General features: G+C 37.9%; 2 protein-coding genes across 3 annotated transcripts in view; one reads left to right on the forward strand and one right to left on the reverse strand.

Moving 5' to 3' along the window:
* Nucleotides 1-329: 329 nt before the first annotated feature.
* ddx23 (DEAD (Asp-Glu-Ala-Asp) box polypeptide 23) lies at nt 330-11,341 on the forward strand. The gene is made up of 17 exons (XM_066671905.1): nt 330-458; nt 1,302-1,483; nt 1,603-1,716; nt 1,840-1,933; nt 2,018-2,083; nt 2,293-2,431; nt 3,087-3,220; nt 3,409-3,521; nt 3,877-4,020; nt 4,124-4,349; nt 4,441-4,586; nt 4,709-4,886; nt 5,113-5,355; nt 5,480-5,631; nt 5,730-5,838; nt 5,931-6,105; nt 6,765-11,341. Exons 2-17 carry the CDS (start codon nt 1,302-1,304, stop codon nt 6,986-6,988), a joined length of 2,439 nt encoding a protein of 812 aa, XP_066528002.1. The 5' UTR covers nt 330-458; the 3' UTR covers nt 6,989-11,341.
* Nucleotides 11,342-13,771: 2,430 nt separating this feature from the next.
* Nucleotides 13,772-18,989, reverse strand: part of cacnb3a (calcium channel, voltage-dependent, beta 3a) — a 30,734-nt gene continuing 25,516 nt past the window's right edge. For both annotated transcript variants that reach the window (XM_066670162.1, XM_066670161.1), the window contains one exon: nt 13,772-14,991. In XM_066670162.1, the coding sequence (XP_066526259.1) occupies nt 14,593-14,991 (399 nt within the window). In that variant the 3' untranslated portion in view covers nt 13,772-14,592. The remainder of the gene's footprint in view (nt 14,992-18,989) is intronic.

Below are 18,989 nucleotides of genomic sequence, written 5' to 3' on the forward strand. Positions count from 1 at the left end.
GTATTGCAATATTTTGAGCAAAACTGTGCTCTTACCCTCTGCTAACTCAACCTTCACACTCTGCTCTTACTGGTGCAATGTGCAGTTAATGAAGACTGGCCACCAGGCTCTGGTCCCATTAAGCCATGAAACCTCCCACAATAAAATCACAGGTGTTTCAGTTTCATTGTCCAATATATAGTATATATATATATATATAGAGAGAGAGAGAGAGAGAGAGAGAAATCTTTTTTTGCTTCTGTCTTTCATAATTATTTTTTAGCATTAATGTCTTTATACCTTCAATAATAATAAAAAAAGAAAAAAGTTGTAGCTCGAGACTTTGTGGCGTTCTTTCTCTGTAAAACTACCGCTCCCGTGATCCTCTACAGGAAGTTCGTCACATGTTGATGTCGTTCAATATGGCGACTCAGTGAAACGTCTGGGCCTCGTAAGCGTCCTGTGTTTGAGTTTAGAGGGTGAGTAATGGTGTGAAGAACAGCACAAACGTGTCGCAGAGCAGCGGAGCACCTTTCTCGGTGTTCATGTTTAACCCGCGTAGTATCTGCTGTTAAACCCGAGTCTGAGCGGGCTGTGGACCCGGAGAGTGTGCTGCTTTATTAATCAAGAGATCGGACGGTTAGCGGGAGGTCTGATTTTCGGTATAATAAGAATAGACTAAAACAAGACTCGTAAACAATCTTGTAACATTTCGAGCAAAGCTGTTACTTTACATACAGGTTACTTTTGCGGCGACTGACGCTGGTTTCAGGTTTCCTGAATCCTTGCACATCGTGTACTGTACAGTTATTAACATTGTTGAGTCGTTGAGAATGCAGGATTAACGGTGTGTGTGTGTATAAATATTTGCTGTAATATATGACTTTAATACAACAACTATCACTAGTTTTACCACCACCACGTCTACCACTTCTACTAATACAACCACTTCTACTTTTACTATAATTACTTCTTATTAACAAATAGAAACTCTCCACTTTACCAGTTAGTCTCTTAGGGCAAGACTCTTAACCCTGCTGTAGCCTTCCTCTGTTACACCAACACAATTATCAGTAATTATCAATTATCAGTAACATCTAAGTGATGTTAGATTGTATGTTATCTGAAAGATTTTGCAGTGACGCAGTATCTGACCTTGAACAATATCAGATATAAATACACAAAATAGAGAGGGTTACAGTGGTATGTCATAAAGATAAAATTACAAGGGTAATTCTATACATATATGTGGAATATAGATTGACTTACATGAGGATTTTTAGTGAAAATGTCTGCCTACATTTTTTTCCTAATTTTTGCAGATGGCGGGTGACTCTTCTGAAAAAAGAGAATTGGAAGGCTCTGGGGCCAAAGAGCGAGAGAGAAAGCGCAGTCGCTCACGTTCCCGTGAGAGAGATAGAAAAGGTTCTCCAGGGAAGGAACGCAAGCGCCATCGCTCCCGTGAACGGAAACGCTCTCGCAGTCGTTCCAAATCAGCAGACAGGTATTCAGTCTGTATAGTTTGCTGTTAATGGGCTAGAAGATATAGCAGTTTTAATTTTATGTTAATGTTTATGTTAAATGAAGTAAATTTTTTTGTTTGTTTACTATTTTTGCCTCCAGAGATCGCCGCCAGAAAGACAAAGAAAGAGACAGAGACAAGGACCGGGACAAAGGTCGTAAGGACAGAGATAAGGACAGTCACAGACGCGACAAAGATCGGAGTAAGAAATCCAGGTAAAAATCTATTTTATATATATTGTGGTCTAAATAATTGTAGGTCTGCATAACTGAGAAAGTGAAGTAAAAGTATTATTTAGAGTCCCAAACTTAATCTACAAATTTGCCCTCTTTTTCCAGGAGCACTTCTCCTAAATCAAAAGATGCAAGAATCAAGAGAGAAAAAGATGTGAAGAAAGAGGAAGAGGATGAAGAAGAAAAGAAGAAAGAGAAGGTTCTCCATTAGAGAATACAACGTTTTAGATTTAGACTTATGTCAAATGCCTTTTACATGATTTTATATTTTTTTCTGCTACAGGTGCAGCCTCTGTCTCTGGAGGAGCTGCTGGCTAAGAAAAAAGCAGAGGAGGAGGCAGAGGCCAAGGTAAAGGGGAAAAAGTGATATCTTTATAATATGGATTTGTTCAGTAAGTGTGTTATTGTACACGTTTGACTTCCACCAAATGATCAATCACGTCTGTTTCTGACAGTTTAACTGAGCTTTGCTCTAATCTTTTAAGTTTGGCTCATATCAAAATCTGCAGTTTGCACATTGGCTGGTGGTATTTACATTAACGGTGTATTTTTTTGTAGCCTAAGTTCCTTTCAAAGGCTGAGAGAGAGGCAGAAGCTCTGAAACGCAGGGAGCTACAGACAGAAGAACGCCGCCGGCTAATTGATGAGGAGAGGAGGAAGAGGAGGGTTTTCCAGGATATTGGCAGAAAGATGTTAGGTGAGTGATACAAGTCAATGTATAGTGAATTTTATTAGAAGCTGTGAGTTATTCCTCCCAATTTGAAAAACATTGCTGTTCTGTATTTTGTTTAATTTGTTAATAATCAGTAATAAATGGGATTAGAATTTTAAACAACAACAAAGACAGGTTCATTCACAGTAAGAAAGAAAATTAAATTGTTATTTAAAATGTATCCTTTTAGAATGATGCTTGCTGTAATTTAGTTCTTATTGTGGTAAAATTTGAAGGTTAGGGAACTGGGCGTGTAACCTGTCGATCCCCAGAGTCAGCAGGTCCTTGAGCAAGGCACGTAAGACCTAACTGTTCCCCAGGTGCCATGGCTAGGGCTGCCCCCCCACTCGGGGCGTGTGTGCTCAGTGCCCCCTAATGTCACTAGAACAAATTCCTCTCTACAAGCTCAGTGGCCAATAAAGTTATTCAATTTCGAAAGTCATCTCATTGAGTTAAATATGTACTTTCTCTGCAAATTATTGTTTATATAAAATAATGATTCTATTAATCACATTCATTTAATTTTAAAAGGCATGATTCACTGTGATGTAAAAGATACCGTAGTAGAAGCATGACTTGTAGTTGAGTAGTGAGAGTCTGTGGTGATTCTTTGTGATACGAATGTCTTTGCTTGTCACAGAGGATCCTCAAGAGAGAGAGCGACGAGAACGCAGGGAACGAATGGAGAGAGAGAACAATGGCAATGAAGATGATGAAGGACGACAGAAGATACGAGAGGAGAAGGACAAGAGTAAAGAACTTCATGCCATCAAAGTGAGGCTCTCTTCCTAGCAAAATACTTACATTAATAAAATGTGTAAGAGATACCTGTAAAGTATATAATGTATTAGCGTTACCTAAAGAAGGTACACAGAAACACACATCTGAAAGTGAAGATATGTTTCACTAACATGCGTTTGTGTCATTATGTTTAATATTGAATACATTTGCTTGATTCTCAGGAGCGTTATTTAGGTGGAATGAAAAAACGGCGTCGCACAAGACACCTGAATGACAGGAAGTTTGTATTTGAGTGGGATGCTTCTGAGGACACGTCAATTGACTATAACCCGCTGTAAGTGTCAAAGTTAAGACACCACGATCCGTGCTGCTCAAAAGAAACGTACCATTGTCCTATTTGTTTTACAATTTTGGAATTTCTCGTGTATTTCACATAGATTTATCACTAATTGTGATAAATTACATGGCTTCTCAGTTTTTGTAACCAACATTGAGTAAGAGAAACTGGGGATGATGTATTGAAACCAATTCATAGATAATTTAGTGAGCTAATAATTACAGTTCAATATTTTAATAGTATACAACGGCTTTTAAAAATGACATCTCATTATAATTTCTATTTGCTTGTGGTAAATGATGTTTTTGTTTCTTTACAGTTTGTATTTATGTGTATTTTTATTTTTTTTAAGGTATAAAGAGAAGCATCAAGTTCAGTTGTATGGTCGTGGCTTCATTGCAGGCATTGACCTCAAACAGCAAAAAAGGGATCAGTCTCGTTTTTATGGTGACCTCATGGAGAAGCGTCGCACCATGGAGGAAAAAGAGCAGGAAGAGTAAGTAACTCCATCTCTTCTTCTAAACCGAATTGTTTTCCTGACTGTGGTGCTTCACAAATGAAATATTCTACAACGAGCACATTCTCCTGTGTGTTTGCAGGCAGCGTCTAAAGAAGATGCGAAAGAAGGAAGCCAAGCAGCGCTGGGACGACAGGCACTGGTCTCAAAAGAAACTAGACGAGATGACAGACAGAGACTGGAGAATCTTTCGGGAGGATTACAGCATCACTACCAAGGGAGGAAAAATCCCCAACCCTATCCGCAACTGGAAAGAGTTCGACCTGCCGCCCCACATCCTGGAGGTTATCGACAAGTGTGGCTACAAGGTGGGTCTTATACTACATTGGGGCTGAAACAGTAAAAATAGCCCTTTTTCTTAGTTGTCTAACATCATCTTATGTGATCCTATTCTGATAGGAACCAACACCCATCCAGAGGCAGGCCATTCCTATTGGCTTACAGAACCGTGACATCATTGGTGTGGCTGAGACTGGTAGCGGTAAAACTGCAGCCTTCCTCATTCCCTTATTGGTTTGGATCACCACTCTGCCAAAGATTGACAGGTGAGTTCAGACTGCTAACATATCTGGGATATTGAGTGCTTTTTATGACCCTGACCACAACTGTATACAAAAGCGTAAATAAAAAAAAAACCTCATGTACTGTGTGTATGTGTTGCCACCAGGATCGAAGACTCAGATCAAGGACCGTATGCAGTAATCTTAGCCCCCACACGTGAGTTGGCGCAGCAGATTGAAGAAGAGACCATCAAGTTTGGAAAACCACTGGGCATCCGGACTGTGGCTGTGATTGGTGGAATCTCCAGAGAGGACCAGGGTTTCAGACTTAGAATGGGTTGTGAGGTTAGCCGCCATTTTGTCTGTTTTATGTCTTACTTTAATTTTAGGTTAAAATCGTAGAAAGTTGTGATGTATATAACACCTAAACAGTAGTTCACTTGTTGTCAGTAGTTCAGATATTAGCTTTAGGTGAATTGTAAAGTTGCTATAAAAACAAAAATAAAACCTAAATAATATTGTTTAATGTTGCTCTAGATATAAGGATTTTCTTTGTTTTGATTGTTTTTAGATAGTGATTGCTACACCAGGTCGATTGATTGACGTGTTGGAGAATCGCTACCTAGTGCTCAGCAGATGCACATACGTGGTTCTGGATGAGGCTGACAGAATGATTGACATGGGTTTTGAACCTGATGTCCAGAAGATTCTAGAATACATCCCAGTGACCAATCAGAAACCGGACACAGATGAAGCTGAAGATCCAGAAAAGATGACACTGAACTTTGAATCTGGCAAACACAAATACAGACAGGTAATAAAATGTTCAAAGTATTCATATAGGAATAAAATCGCAGTACATCTTTGTAGTTCATTCACATTAACAGTAGGCCTTTAAAAATGTTATTTTCTGATTGTTTGTTTTTTCAATTCTTTAGACGGTCATGTTCACAGCCACCATGCCTCCGGCTGTGGAACGATTGGCCAGAAGTTATTTGAGGCGTCCTGCGGTGGTGTATATTGGCTCTGCAGGCAAACCACATGAGAGAGTGGAACAGAAGGTCATCCTCATGTCGGAAGCTGAGAAGAGGTCAGAACAAACCAAACCCTTGCACATTTTCATTCGTTTGATCAGTGGATGTGTCCGTAATTCATACGACTATGTTTTTCCGTGTATGTTGTAAACAGGAAGAAACTTCTGGAAGTGCTTTCATGTGGGTTCGAGCCACCCATCATCATCTTCGTCAACCAAAAGAAGGGCTGCGACGTTTTGGCCAAGTCTCTGGAGAAAATGGGTGTAAGAGCCAAATTCACTGTCTTCTTCAGCTTGACACTTGGGCGCATTGAGTTGTTTAGAGACTTTCTCTGTTTCTCTCCCTTCTTTCTCAGTACAATGCTTGTACACTGCACGGTGGCAAAGGACAAGAGCAGAGAGAGTTCGCTCTGTCTAACTTGAAGGCTGGAGCCAAAGACATCCTGGTGGCCACTGACGTGGCCGGAAGAGGTATTGACATCCAGGACGTCTCCATGGTCGTCAACTACGACATGGCCAAGAACATCGAGGGTGAGTCTACCAGCAGACGCTCCGTGCATTTCATGAATTCCATATCCATTCTTTAATACTTTGTGGCACAGTGTGACACTGAATTGAACACATTTAATGTATGTTGCTGAATTGAAAGTCACTGAGGTGCAAGTCAAGAACAGTAGAGAATTGTCTTAGCAATTGACTTAGCTCATATTTCTCTTTATAGTGTGAATGCATTTCATTTCTAATTAATTTGGAATGGTTGATTAAGAAGAACCGAACAAATATCTTATTGAATAATCTCTGGCACTGTCCTGGTAAATTACACTCCAATGGATGGAGCTGAGTGTTCTCCCTGTGTCTGCATGGGTTTCCTCCGGGTGCTCTTGTTTACTCCCACAGTCCAAAAGCACACATTGGTGGGTGTATTGGCTACTCAAAAAGTATAGTAGTCCATAGGTGTGAGTATGTGTTGCTCTGCAAAGGACTGGTGCCCTCTCCAGGGTGTGTTCCCACTTATTCCGAGTAGGCTCTGGACCCACTGCAACCCTGAATTGGATAAGTGGTTACAGACAATGGATGGAGATGATCTATGAGTCTTCAATCTTTTCCAAGGCTAAATGTAATGATGCTTAGAACATTGAGTAACATGAAATTATCCTATGAGTAACTGTGGTTTCCTTGTCTGCTCATAGATTATATCCATCGTATTGGCCGAACGGGTCGTGCTGGAAAGAGTGGTGTGGCCATGACCTTCCTGACAAAAGAAGACTCGTCTGTGTTCTACGACCTGAAGCAGGCCATCCTGGAAAGCCCTGTGTCCACATGCCCACCAGAGCTCGCAAACCATCCAGATGCTCAGCACAAGCCTGGGACCATTCTCACCAAAAAGAGGAGAGAAGAAACTATTTTTGCCTGAGGGTCCACACGGTCAGCTCACAGGGCCGTCTTTCCTTCTGGTGACTTCCCATCCCCACTTTCAATCGCAAATTTTTTTTTATGTTTGTCTCTTGATGTTCTGTACCTTCCCAACCGAAAACTCTCATTCAGCTGTGAAAGGGTTATCTTGTGTAAATGCTGTATTCAGAGAGAGCAGAACCAATATCCTGGACTGGCACTGTGCATGTGGAGGGATTCTTAATGCATAGTTTGGACATGGACAGTGTTTCAAACTAAAATATAAAGTTGTTTTTTTTTTTTTTACTTGAAATTTAATGCTAGTTTTAACTTGTGCAAAAAAAAAATATAAGAAGTCAATTAGACTTCCATTAGTCTACTAAACCTGTTAGAATCGTAAAGCTAATTACATTCATTTCTATGAATTAGTAATTAAAGCTTGTTTGGAGTCAGTGTCCTATCTGCTCATTTTCTGAGAAGTGAGACATTTATATGCTGCACATATAAAAGGAAAAAAGGCCACCACCGCTAAATGAAAAGTACATAAAATGTTATGTTTATTTAACTATTAGCATTTTAAGGTTCATTTAAATAGAAAGCATTCTATACAGCATCAAGCAGATTTCTTTTTTCTTCAGAAAGATGGGGTGAGAGGGCATGTAGACAGCGCCAGAAGACCATTGTAGTGTCTGTTGGGGTCATAGCTAGTGCATTTATTGCATTACAAAGCAGACATCAAAAAAAGAAAAAAAAATAGTGCAATATATTTATATATCTTTTATATTTTCTCTAACTACACAGAAAAAGGAAGTCTTGATGTTCTAAGGCGGTATCTTTCCACATTGGTATTGCATACAGAATAGAAGACAAAAGAATTCAATCAAATTATACCCATTGTAAAAGTTGTGCTTCTTATACCCCAAAAATGAGGAAAAGAAATGGATCGTTGTAGGTGCTGTATTGGTCTGTGAGAAAAATAATGAAGCCTAAATGCAGAAAATAAACCTCTTGGCATGTGCTGAAGTGTACGACATGCAAGGCGTCTTTTTAACAGGACCACATCATGCCCATATTCAACAGCATGCCCTCATTTGACAGTCTCAAATTAAATGTTTAATCTGAAGCACAGCAGGAAAAACTGCTTTCCATCGTCCCTTCTTGTAAACAATGGTGTTTTAAACCACAATTTCAATTAAAAGTTATTACATATAGGTTCATATCCATAATTAACACACTGAACATACCTTGTACCTGATCAGAATTTATTATATTTTCAGTAACTTACTGCACCATTTTTTTTAAATAACTGAAAATAATGGTTGAACTATTTAAAACCATGAGATTCAAAAGAAGCAAGTCCCATCCGTTCAGCTTTTTAGGGAAATGTTCCCCATCTTTCTGTGCTCAGTACAAAATGGATTATAATAAGAACTGTAACAAGGAGGAGAAGAAGAAGAATCAGTACATTACTAAAGTAGATCAGAAAGTGTAGAAACAAACAATCAGGTCTCATGCAACACTTGCATAGATTTTTTTCATTTTTTTCCAGTCATGCTAAGTTTCTTTTTTTCCCCAAAATACAGAACAATAGATAGATACCAGTGAGACACGGAGATGGCAAATAAAGTTGCAGTACACTGACGGTGATTGTGACTAAATCAGTTACGAAGAACAGTTTAACCCTGTTCCTAAACTCGTGAAGATGTGGTGTTTACCACCAAGCACAATGATGAGGGACAATTCACCAAGCACCATGACATGTAAGTGCACATAGGTTTGTAAAAACGTCCATGGTGAATTATAGAGTGGTAAACATTCAGCTTGAGACTTTATTACAAAGGCAAGATTAGGAAAACTGCATGGTCTTTTTTTAGTTGACCTACATTTAACAGATCACCCCATCGCATTAAGTGTACTGTATAATTATGTTTGACTGGGGAAAAATGGTACAAAATGTCGCGCAAAAAAAGTCATCTCTAATACCAATGTAATGAAAAGAAAGTGATCACTAGAGGTCACTGTTTTTACTGGAAGTGCAGCTCTGTATAGTAAAGGAAAACCATTCAGGGCTGCAACAATACGCACGTTTGGGCCAATTCTGATGTGTAAAACTTATTTATTAAAATTTACGTATCTGCCAGTGCTTTGGAGTTGGAGCTTGTCGACCTGGATTAGCACTTCAGAGAATTTTATTTCTATATTTATTTTATTTCCGTATACATGGAGGGTTAGAAAAGCATTAAAGGGACAAAAGTGTAAAGTGGCCCAGTATCAACAAAACATTTCTTGGTCAGCCAAAGTATAAAAACACACTATCAAGTACTAGACCAGTGGTTCCCAAAGGGGGACGTGGAGCTTTTGCAGTGGAGGGTGCGGCAAGGCAAATGAGCTAAGCACGTTTGAGCACTGCTAGCAAAACATGGCCAAGTTTGTGAGGTAAACATGCAGCAGATGAGTTTTCTCAAGCCACAGTTTCAAAGGGAAAACAAGAAAATATGATGAGGCATATGTCAAAGCAAGCTCATACCAGTCACTGAAGAGATGTGGGGATTAAATGTATACTTTTTTGCAGAGCTAATGTGCAGGTTTTAGGTTTTTTTACCTCAGGAATCTGTGTTGTAATTTTTTTTGTGCAGGGAAGCAGTTAGGAGCAAATATGGGGTGGGGGGTGCAAAAATATTCTCATCTACAGAATTGGGAACCACTGTACTAGACTGAAATAGTGTTGAAATATATATTTTTTAAAATGCTTAATGTTTTTAAAGCATAGGACTGATAACACCATGCATGTACCCCTACTAGGTTAATGTAACAAAACAATAAACCCTCTTTAATTGTTCTATGCCTAGCTTAGAGCTGCCCAATTGCACTGTATTATCAGCAGACTGAAAATATACAGAATCAAGTGGATTAATGGATAAATCTAGGGGGGAAAGTGGGTTTTAAAAATGCTGGAGTATTCATTTAAACCCAAACGTGGTTTAGGATACATTATGATACATTCAAATAAATTATCCGGCTGATTCTTCAGTGAACACTCTTCCGAAGAATGAAGTTTTTGCAGACAAAGTATGGACTTTGTGGAAACGGTACAATCAGAAATGCTTTGGACAATCAATGTGGGAATATCTTGGGTAGCCCCTTCAGTGCTGGAGTATTACACACTGATGTAGGGTTTTTTTTTAAGGCATGCAACAGAACATTCACCCTGTATGGTTGCCTGATTGACAAAGAGAAGGACACAATAGAACTACTTATGAAAAGTGCGCTGAAAGCTTCAAAGTTACTCTGGAAAACACATTTCAGCGCTTTTGAAGTATGACAAAAGTGTACTGCATCTTTACATGACTTTATACGCCCACAAAACATCTGATGTGACACACGTCCCGATTTGTTTCACCTTATAGTACTTTTGATTGAGAGCAATTCTGAATGTGTAAACATTGCAAACATCCCTTCGAAACCAGGTGCAGTTCCATAAGAACAAAGTAAAATGACTTACTAAAGAATCATATTTGATATCATGTGCCCATTCAGTATGTACACTACTTGCGCATACACAGATGCATTACTATTATCCTGAATAAAAAAACAAAACCAAAAACAGAATAGAGTCTTCTACTCTATTATATACTCATACATTTTCTTAAGGTCCTTTTCCAACCCTAATGTGCAAATAGTTATAAATAATGATATATTAACCATGCAATGTTAAAGATACACAGAAATAAAAGTTAAGGCCAGTTGAAGTTGTCCTATTCTGGATAAACCTTAGCCTGAGTTGCTACAGGTAAGATCCAAGTTGAGTCACGGTAATGAGATATTGTCTTTGTTTTTTTGTTTTTTTTAATTATTATTTCTTTACCTTATTACGGGATTAGCCTTGATTTTGCGCATGCTACTTTAAAGACACTCAAGCTTATTAAAGTAGTAGACAAGAGGCTAGCTACCCTGCAAGTAATGCTTCATTTGGTTCCATGCCCACAGCATCCTCTTTTTCAGCAGGTCAAAAGCCTGAATGTTCCCAACCCTCCACTGGAGGAGGAAAAAGAGGAAGGAGTAAGCTCTCTCTCTAACAAATATGCACTACATTCTGCAGTAAGAATGAACAGGTCGGTACACTGATTAAAGGAATTCCAACAAAAACGATAGGGCTAAGATATTAACAAAATCATTCAGAGTGGTTTGAGATTTAATGCACCTTTGGAGTAAAATTGTAACGTCAATTGTTCACAATTACACAAAATGGTTCCAGATACATAAGCAATGTCAAACAGAATTAGACTCTCTGGACCATCTGTACACGAGCCTAAGGTCATGTTGGTTAGAGGGGTATAAAGCCACCCTCTGGATCAAGTACATGGGACGCTTTCAATTAATTTAAGAAAAAAATTTGAATGAGTCAATATCCACAAACCTTTTCGTAGTGGACAATATAGTGTATATTTAAAAATATTATATATGACAGTGAATTATATTTAAGGGTTTTATACGACACAAAGAATGCTTATTTAATTTTTTAATTCCAAAATAACACATTATCAAATCACTCTGGATGAATGTGTTTTTATCTCAATGACTGAATCAGGCATAAAATTGGTGAAAAATATTTGAAAGACTTTTAAAAGAAATACTCCATAGTTTTTCAAACAAATCTATCTCCAACATCTAAAATATGGCTAGAGGAACATATAAAAATAATCTTTTTCATTTAAGGGGGACATTAATAGCACATTAATTTGGGGATCTGGAATGCCTACCCACCCACAAGTTGTGAATGAAAATAAACCAGTTATTTGTGGACCGTCTAAGTACAAATAATAGATTCAAAGGGCTGTTCTTAATTTGGAGACATCGGAATTGTACCACACCCTAATATCAATAAACAGCCCTGGGCCTGTATTTTTGTGTGAGCACAAAAGTTAGGTTAAATCATATAAAACAAACAAAATGGCTAAATAAATAAATAAAAACTGAGAAGAAAATAGGACTGAGGAAATACTGCAAAAATACAACAAAAAAAAAAAAAAAAAAAATCAGAGTATCTTGTTGCTATATGCTTGAGGGTGGGCTGTTCAGACAGGGAGAGAACGGTGCTGTGCTCTTTGGTCTTTGTGGTATTTTGCCACACACTGCCCATGAGATCAAACTGTTTTCTAAAGGTTCATAAGCTAACTACTGTGTAAACATATGCCAAAGTTTCATGCAGAAGACATTAAGTTGAAAACACTGGAGTATTTCTTTACCATTCTAAAGCAGTTTCAGTTTTCAGAACTGCTTCTGAATATTTTTGCTCTCATAAAAATGATATGGAACAGTTGCAGGCTACATTGGCTGCTTTAAAGAATAGGACTGGAAAAGTTGGCCTGATATTAAGCAGTAACATTTCTCCATTCGATTTTCTGTACAGGCCATGGAATGTTGCACAAATAAAACTGGCCTAGATACTCACCACATTCTTACATTCATCACATGCTATATTAGCATTGCAAATGAAGGCTCCATAGCAAAAAAAAAAAAAATAATAAAATAAAAAAAAGGGGGGGGGGGGGTATGTGAGAGAAGAAAACAAATGTGGGAAGAACTTGGAAGGAGGGCTATATGGAAATGACAGCATCTTTTTTGCTATCCGTCATTTTTCAAAAAGGCTACCCTGTTCTGGTTCTCTCCTCATTAATGTCTCATATTCATCTGTAAATACATGGTATCTTTAGTAAGGGGGCAAACACTGTATGCTACATCTCTGAATAAACACAGAGAAAAGGTGACAATTCATGTGCATGTCTTGCATTCTTAAAGTTGTCTGGATGCTTTTAAAACTAGCTAGGACCACCTCAACTGAAAACCTCTCGTAAAAAGTTAAGATGCATCAAAATGCTACAGATATTTTCACTAGGTTGGTTTCCATCCCATGCTAAAAGGTGCTTCTCCTCTCCCCTTAGTCTCGGGTCCTCATTGGGTCCAGGGATTAAAGTATGTTAACCAGTACTGGACTTGGTTGAAAACTATCAAATTGTTTAATCTAGATGGAAGTTAGGCCTGTTAGAACTGAGCTGCCTTGTTGTAAATAAACCACTGCAATTAATTGCAGTACAATGCTGTGGAGACTATACAACATATCAGTCATACACTGAAAAAAGGCAACAAACCAACTTGATATAACTGTGTATACCATTTCTACATCTGTTCATTTTATTACATCAACACAATTTGTTTTTCTGTTCGCCTATGGTGCTCAAAAGTAGTCTTGGCAAACAAATGATTATTTATAATATATTTTTTAAAATGTGGCTGTCACAAATTTCAGATTTTCTCCCAATAGAAAAGCTCACTTTTGAAATCCATAACAGACGTCAAAAATTTTGTGAAATCTGGTTATCAGTCTGGGAATTGTTGGGTGATAAATTATTTTTACATTATATATTACATATTATCTTGCACTTTTATATCTACAATTTAATTATCCATCAGAATTTATACTGTGTATCAATTTTCCTTTGTTACAGTTGCAGTGAGATTTCTGTTTTGGTTTTTATATATTTTCTTTATTATTTGTATTCTTGTAAAATTCAATAAAAATACAATTATATAAAAAATACATAATACAGTGGGTCCTCGACTTACGAGTTGATCCGTTCCTACGTCGCGTTGTAAACCGATTTTCAGTGTAAGTCGGAACATACGTACATACTTTACGTAAATAACATACTGTAAGCACTTATCCGCGTTACCGTGTATTCTTCCGCCGCGCACACCAAACACGAAGTTTACGACGCAAAACCACTTAAGTCGAAACAAGGCTTTATACAGTAAATGGGAGATGTGTCGTAATCACGAAAGATCGTAACTCGGGACTTACGTAACCCGAGGACCTCCTGTATATATATATATATATATACAGTGACCTTGTTCGTTTACTATACATATACATATCCGCTATCAAAATTATAACAACAAGCAGTGATAAGTTCATGATTTGAGTAAGAAATCAAATAATAAGTGGGCTCTGAAGTGTTTGATTACTGATGATGTCACTCCCATATGTGGCCAGGGGTGGAGTTTTCATTCTCTCTGTGGGAGATTTTCACTTTTGGTCCGCCAGAGTGTCGCAGCTTCCAAAGACTTCCCGTCATATTCTATAACTTCACAGTGTGTTGAATCTTTCTTTCCGACATTTTATCACTTCTATGGTAACTTTATGACTGTGTGTAATTTCATATAGTACCATATATCAGAAGGCAAATAAATTTCAAAACCAGTGTGTTGGAGAATGGATTTTCTAGGAAAGATTTCTCACACTTTTAGTTTTAGGAATACACTATAAAAATTAAGCAATTCTACACAGCATTAATTATAACAGCCAGCCAAAAAACATCATGACTTTTTTTGAGCACTGTCCAATTGCATATAACTGTATAATTAAATATATACCACATTTGTAGAAATGATTTACACATCAGGTCAGTTCAATGCCTCGTGTTAGTGTATACTTTCCTCAGCATTTGGAAAATTGTGCAGCATTTCCACCGGCACAGACACACCCCTTTCCTCCTGCCTATTCATTCACTTCCATGCACTCATACCCTTTACTCATCCTTTCTTCTCTAGTATCTCTCCACTCTTGTCTCAGTAGTTATCTCTCGGCCAGGCCCGTGGGCGTTGCCGGTTGCCACGGTGATTGTGGCTGTCATGTGAGTCTCGTTGCTGGAGTAGCCTGTCCTGTGCCTCGTGTCCATTGGCAATGTGGACGCCACCGGGGTGGTTTCTGTTAGGTGGGTACGCATCCCGGTATGAGTGGGAGTGGCGGGGGGGCTCGTACTCTTCCTCTTCCTCCTCACCTTCCTCTTCCTCCTCCTCCTCCTCATCTTCCTCGTCCTCTGGGGGGTGCAGGGAGCGAGAGGCACCGCGGCGAAGTGAGCGCGATTCACTAGCCTCATCTGATGGCATGAGGCTGTCCTGCTCCCCCTGTTCCTCTTCCTCCACACCCCCGGCACCCCCCACTGACAACAGCTGCTGCTTCTGGTTCTGGGGCAGAGTGTGAGAGAGAGAGAGAAAAGAAGGAAACAATAGAAAGTGAGACATCCAAATAGGTATCCAGGCCACCTTACAGAAGCTTTTATTTCTATTCCAAAGAAAAACTATTCACTTCTAGACGGCAAGACCTAGATACATTAGGTAGAGGTGTAAATACACTAGGGCCTGACCAACACATATGGTTTGGCTCTTATAATTGGCCAATACTAAACTTCCACAAATTTCTCTGCAATGTTGAGCACACTTAAGGACTTTTGAGTGTTAAATTAGGGCTAAAATATTGACTGCTGGTTACATCATGGCATCTATAAAATGCAGACAACATAAACATTTTCTATAACAAATATACATACTTTCACTAAGTACTTTATACATAATATTTATGATATATCTTATGTATGTGATTTAGGATTTATACATTAATTATGTACATGACAAATTGTATACATAATAGTATAACTAGTTGCATTTAATATTGTTTTCCCACTGTATTATAAAGACAGTATGTTTAAAATATTTAAATCTTTAAGTACATTTTGCTCACCAAAACATCACTGCAATGCAGTGCGAATTTTCACTAATGCCTATATGCAATTTCTTGTGTTGTGCTAAAGACACCACATATTCCTTACCAAAAGCAGAGACATCTGAAAAAGACATTTAAGTAACATACTCGATCATTTGCACCATAAGATTGGTAGGTAAAATACTGCACACAAATTAACAAGCATTGTCCAGTTACATCCAGCAAGCATCCCTAATTACTTGTTTGAGTCCAATACATTGTTAACTTTATAAAATAATATTGGCCAAAATGAGCGAGTCGTTGCGGTCAAATGACCAGTGCTCTTCCTACTAGGTACAAGTAGGTCAATTAGGTATGGCATTTCTAGTAAGACATCACAGTGGTCAAATTACCAGTGTTTGGAGCTTCTAGTGACAAAATAATAACATCGGTCAGGCCCTAAAACATACATACAGACAAATGAAGTGAAAAGAACAGATATGCATCACCAATACAGCAATTATTTTAAGGCAGTGCTTTCCAAGCCTGGTCTTGGAGGCACACTGTCTTGCATATTTAAGAGCGCTCTCTACTTCAGCACACATGTTTTATCTTAGTAAGGTCCAGTTAATGAGTTTATATGTTTGAAGTAGGAAAAACACAAAAATGTGCAGAGCATGTTTCTCTAGGACCAGGGCTTAGAAACACTGATTTAAGGTTACATCATTCATGAGTTGTATCTGCATGATCAACTGAACAAGCATTAATTGCAAAATCAGTATGATGCAGCAAACCTTCCACTGGAGCAAAAGGGGTTTCATTAGCACTTGAGACAACTGCGTAAAGGAGGTATCATCAGGGAGGTTACATTCACAAAGCATTCATTTCTCATTTCTGATACAGTTTTTCCCAGTGGAAAATCCATCACTGTACCTGCTTTGTGAATTGATCTCATGGAGTTCATGAAGAACTCTATGTGAAAACCAGCCAAGGGATAGGATAGTGGTGGTGCATTTCATTCACAGCAGCTTGTATAAGAACTGGGGCTAGGTTAAAGAATTACTTTATGAAAATCATCAGATAATGTGTTATTTATCATTCCCTAATTATTATTTAGTATTTAAGCCTACTTAAAATCTTTAAAACATTAGCCAACCTTATACACTACTTTTACTCAGAGTTACATTCCAATGTGGTCATGTGTGAAAGATAAGTATAGCCTATGGTGAAAAGTAATTCTAGCATAAATGTTTGACACAGGAGGTTTGCATTTTATGATGTGAAAAGGCTTTTAACAATTAAAATGCACTGTTAGGATAAAATTAATACTAGGAATTTTAACAAATTTTTAAAAACCTTGTTCCCAGATATTATTATTTTAATATATTTCAGGATACAGAGAAAGACCAATTCCATTTTTAAACTGCAATATTCTGACATATCAGAGTTGGCATATCAGTAACAATTAATATCAGTATGGGGCTCATTCAGATCTGGTTCAAATCAAATCCTGTAGCAAATCTCACTGTAAATGACTCAAAGTGGTGTTGATTTCTCTGTATTTCTAGAGGGTTAATAGAGCATGTGATAGAGGGGTAATACAGCATTTGGTAGCAGTGGTATTGGAAAAAGTAGTATCCTGCCATCTCTATTGTTAACACAGCAGTGCAATATTCTCAAGCTGCTGTGATTTCATTTCCATCATATGGTAGCACCTGATAAAGAACAAACCCACTTACAGTAAGCAGGAGACATCTAAGAAATTAAATTCAAGCAAATAACCATGCGCCACCTTCTGGTACATATTGTTGGTATGGCTGACCAAAAACAGAAACACGAGCAGTCATATGACTAAATTCTGTTCATATGTTATTTTCCAGCTTGATGTTTAAACTAAATCAGTGATTTTATATAATATTTGCTGTTATGGTAGTGATGTATTTTTCTATATTATCTCTTTTTATTTTCCTTACGTAACTGAAGTCAGTACTACTAATATACTGGCTATCAAGCGCAGAGATAAACAATACACTAAGCTCTTTCTGTGAAAACGTAAGTAACATAATATCCATTGGTCATCATTCTGTTAAACATTTTTACATTTGGATGCTGTTCCATTCACCTTCATCTTCATAAAATGGTGAACTATTTCTTTAAGTGTATCCAGGTGAAACATGTCGAAATACCTAAATCATACAGTAAACTATGTCTCCATGTTATATGAATAGATCAGGCAATTGTCATGCTTCTGTTGATACAATAGTACATCAAAATCATACATTAACATATGATTTTCAGTATTATTTTCAGCCATAGGTTTTCATTTACAGGTTGGGGCAGGGACAGGTTAGAGAGGTGAAGGTGAAGTGGTGGGTGTTAGGAAAAATAAGGGTGTATATTTTTTTGCACTTAGAGTGGGAAATGCATGAAAGGCATCCCTCCTACTCACCCACAGTTTGTAAGTGATCATTCAATTAATTCCTGTGTTTCAGAGAACTGCAAAAATGTGGGGCATGGATAAGTGATAAAGACAGATTGAGAAAGACTTACAAGATGGCAACAAGAGAAGCTTCTGTAGACAAGACATAGACTGGAATATGACAGAATGGAAGAACGAACAAAGCGTTCTCAGTTACTTTGAAACAATTCACATTAGTTGACACAAATGACCCTGAAAATCCTAGAAGTGTGAGTTATACGTTTGTCTTGCTTCCTGGTTACACATGACTAGCCTTTTAATCTAATCTAAAAATTAGAGTGAATGGTCAAAATTTGTAGGTCCCACTATGCCATAACTACTTTATGTGGTACCCAATGAGTGACAAAGTGAGCTAGACATCCAACTTCATTTCATGACCTAGCTAGTGTAAACATGACTGAATCCCAGAAAATCTTCACAGAAAAGAAGAGAGGCTGCTACTGGAGCAAAGGGGGCTCCCACCGATTAAAGGCAACATCGACGATAGTGGAGAACTGCTGTACTCTCTGGTTTGTTTATGTTCGGAAGTTTAAAACATTTAAGGTGGAACGGTATGTTTGAGAAAAAGAAAAAAACAACAGCTGTTTGTTTGTGGTTGAAGTTGAACTCATCTGTAAGCTTTTTACTAAATGTTTGAGTTACTACAGAAACTCATTTGTAACTCCAGTTGTTTAGTTTTTTTATCGGTCTGCGGTCTCCCAAATTTAGAGTCAGTTCCAGCTTAAGTAATCTGAAAAGCATAAATAAGTCAATATTACCCACTTATGGAACAGGAATAAAGCAAAATCCTCATCTCTTTTCATGATTTTTAACATTTGAACAATCTCTGCCATCTAAACACCTCCAGATGCCTTCACCCTGCCATGAGCAGACAGAGAGAAAACCTAGCATATCAGAATGAGACCCTTTGGTTTTTTTTTTTACCTGTTTACAGACACTAGGGCTTTGTAAACACATCTGGACAGCTAGCAAATGGTGAGGAAACAACCTCTGAAGTCTATAAAA

Source organism: Hoplias malabaricus, chromosome 5, assembly GCF_029633855.1.
Source record: "Hoplias malabaricus isolate fHopMal1 chromosome 5, fHopMal1.hap1, whole genome shotgun sequence".
In the NCBI taxonomy this organism is placed as follows: domain Eukaryota; kingdom Metazoa; phylum Chordata; class Actinopteri; order Characiformes; family Erythrinidae; genus Hoplias; species Hoplias malabaricus.

Bases quoted from the DNA above. Each gene is read 5' to 3' on its own strand.
- ddx23 (XM_066671905.1), top strand. From the start codon at position 1,302: ATGGCGGGTGACTCTTCTGAAAAAAGAGAATTGGAAGGCTCTGGGGCC. The intron at 4,350-4,440 runs GTGGGTCTTATA...CTATTCTGATAG, and splicing joins TCGACAAGTGTGGCTACAAG to GAACCAACACCCATCCAGAG. The intron at 5,356-5,479 runs GTAATAAAATGT...TCAATTCTTTAG, and splicing joins GCAAACACAAATACAGACAG to ACGGTCATGTTCACAGCCAC.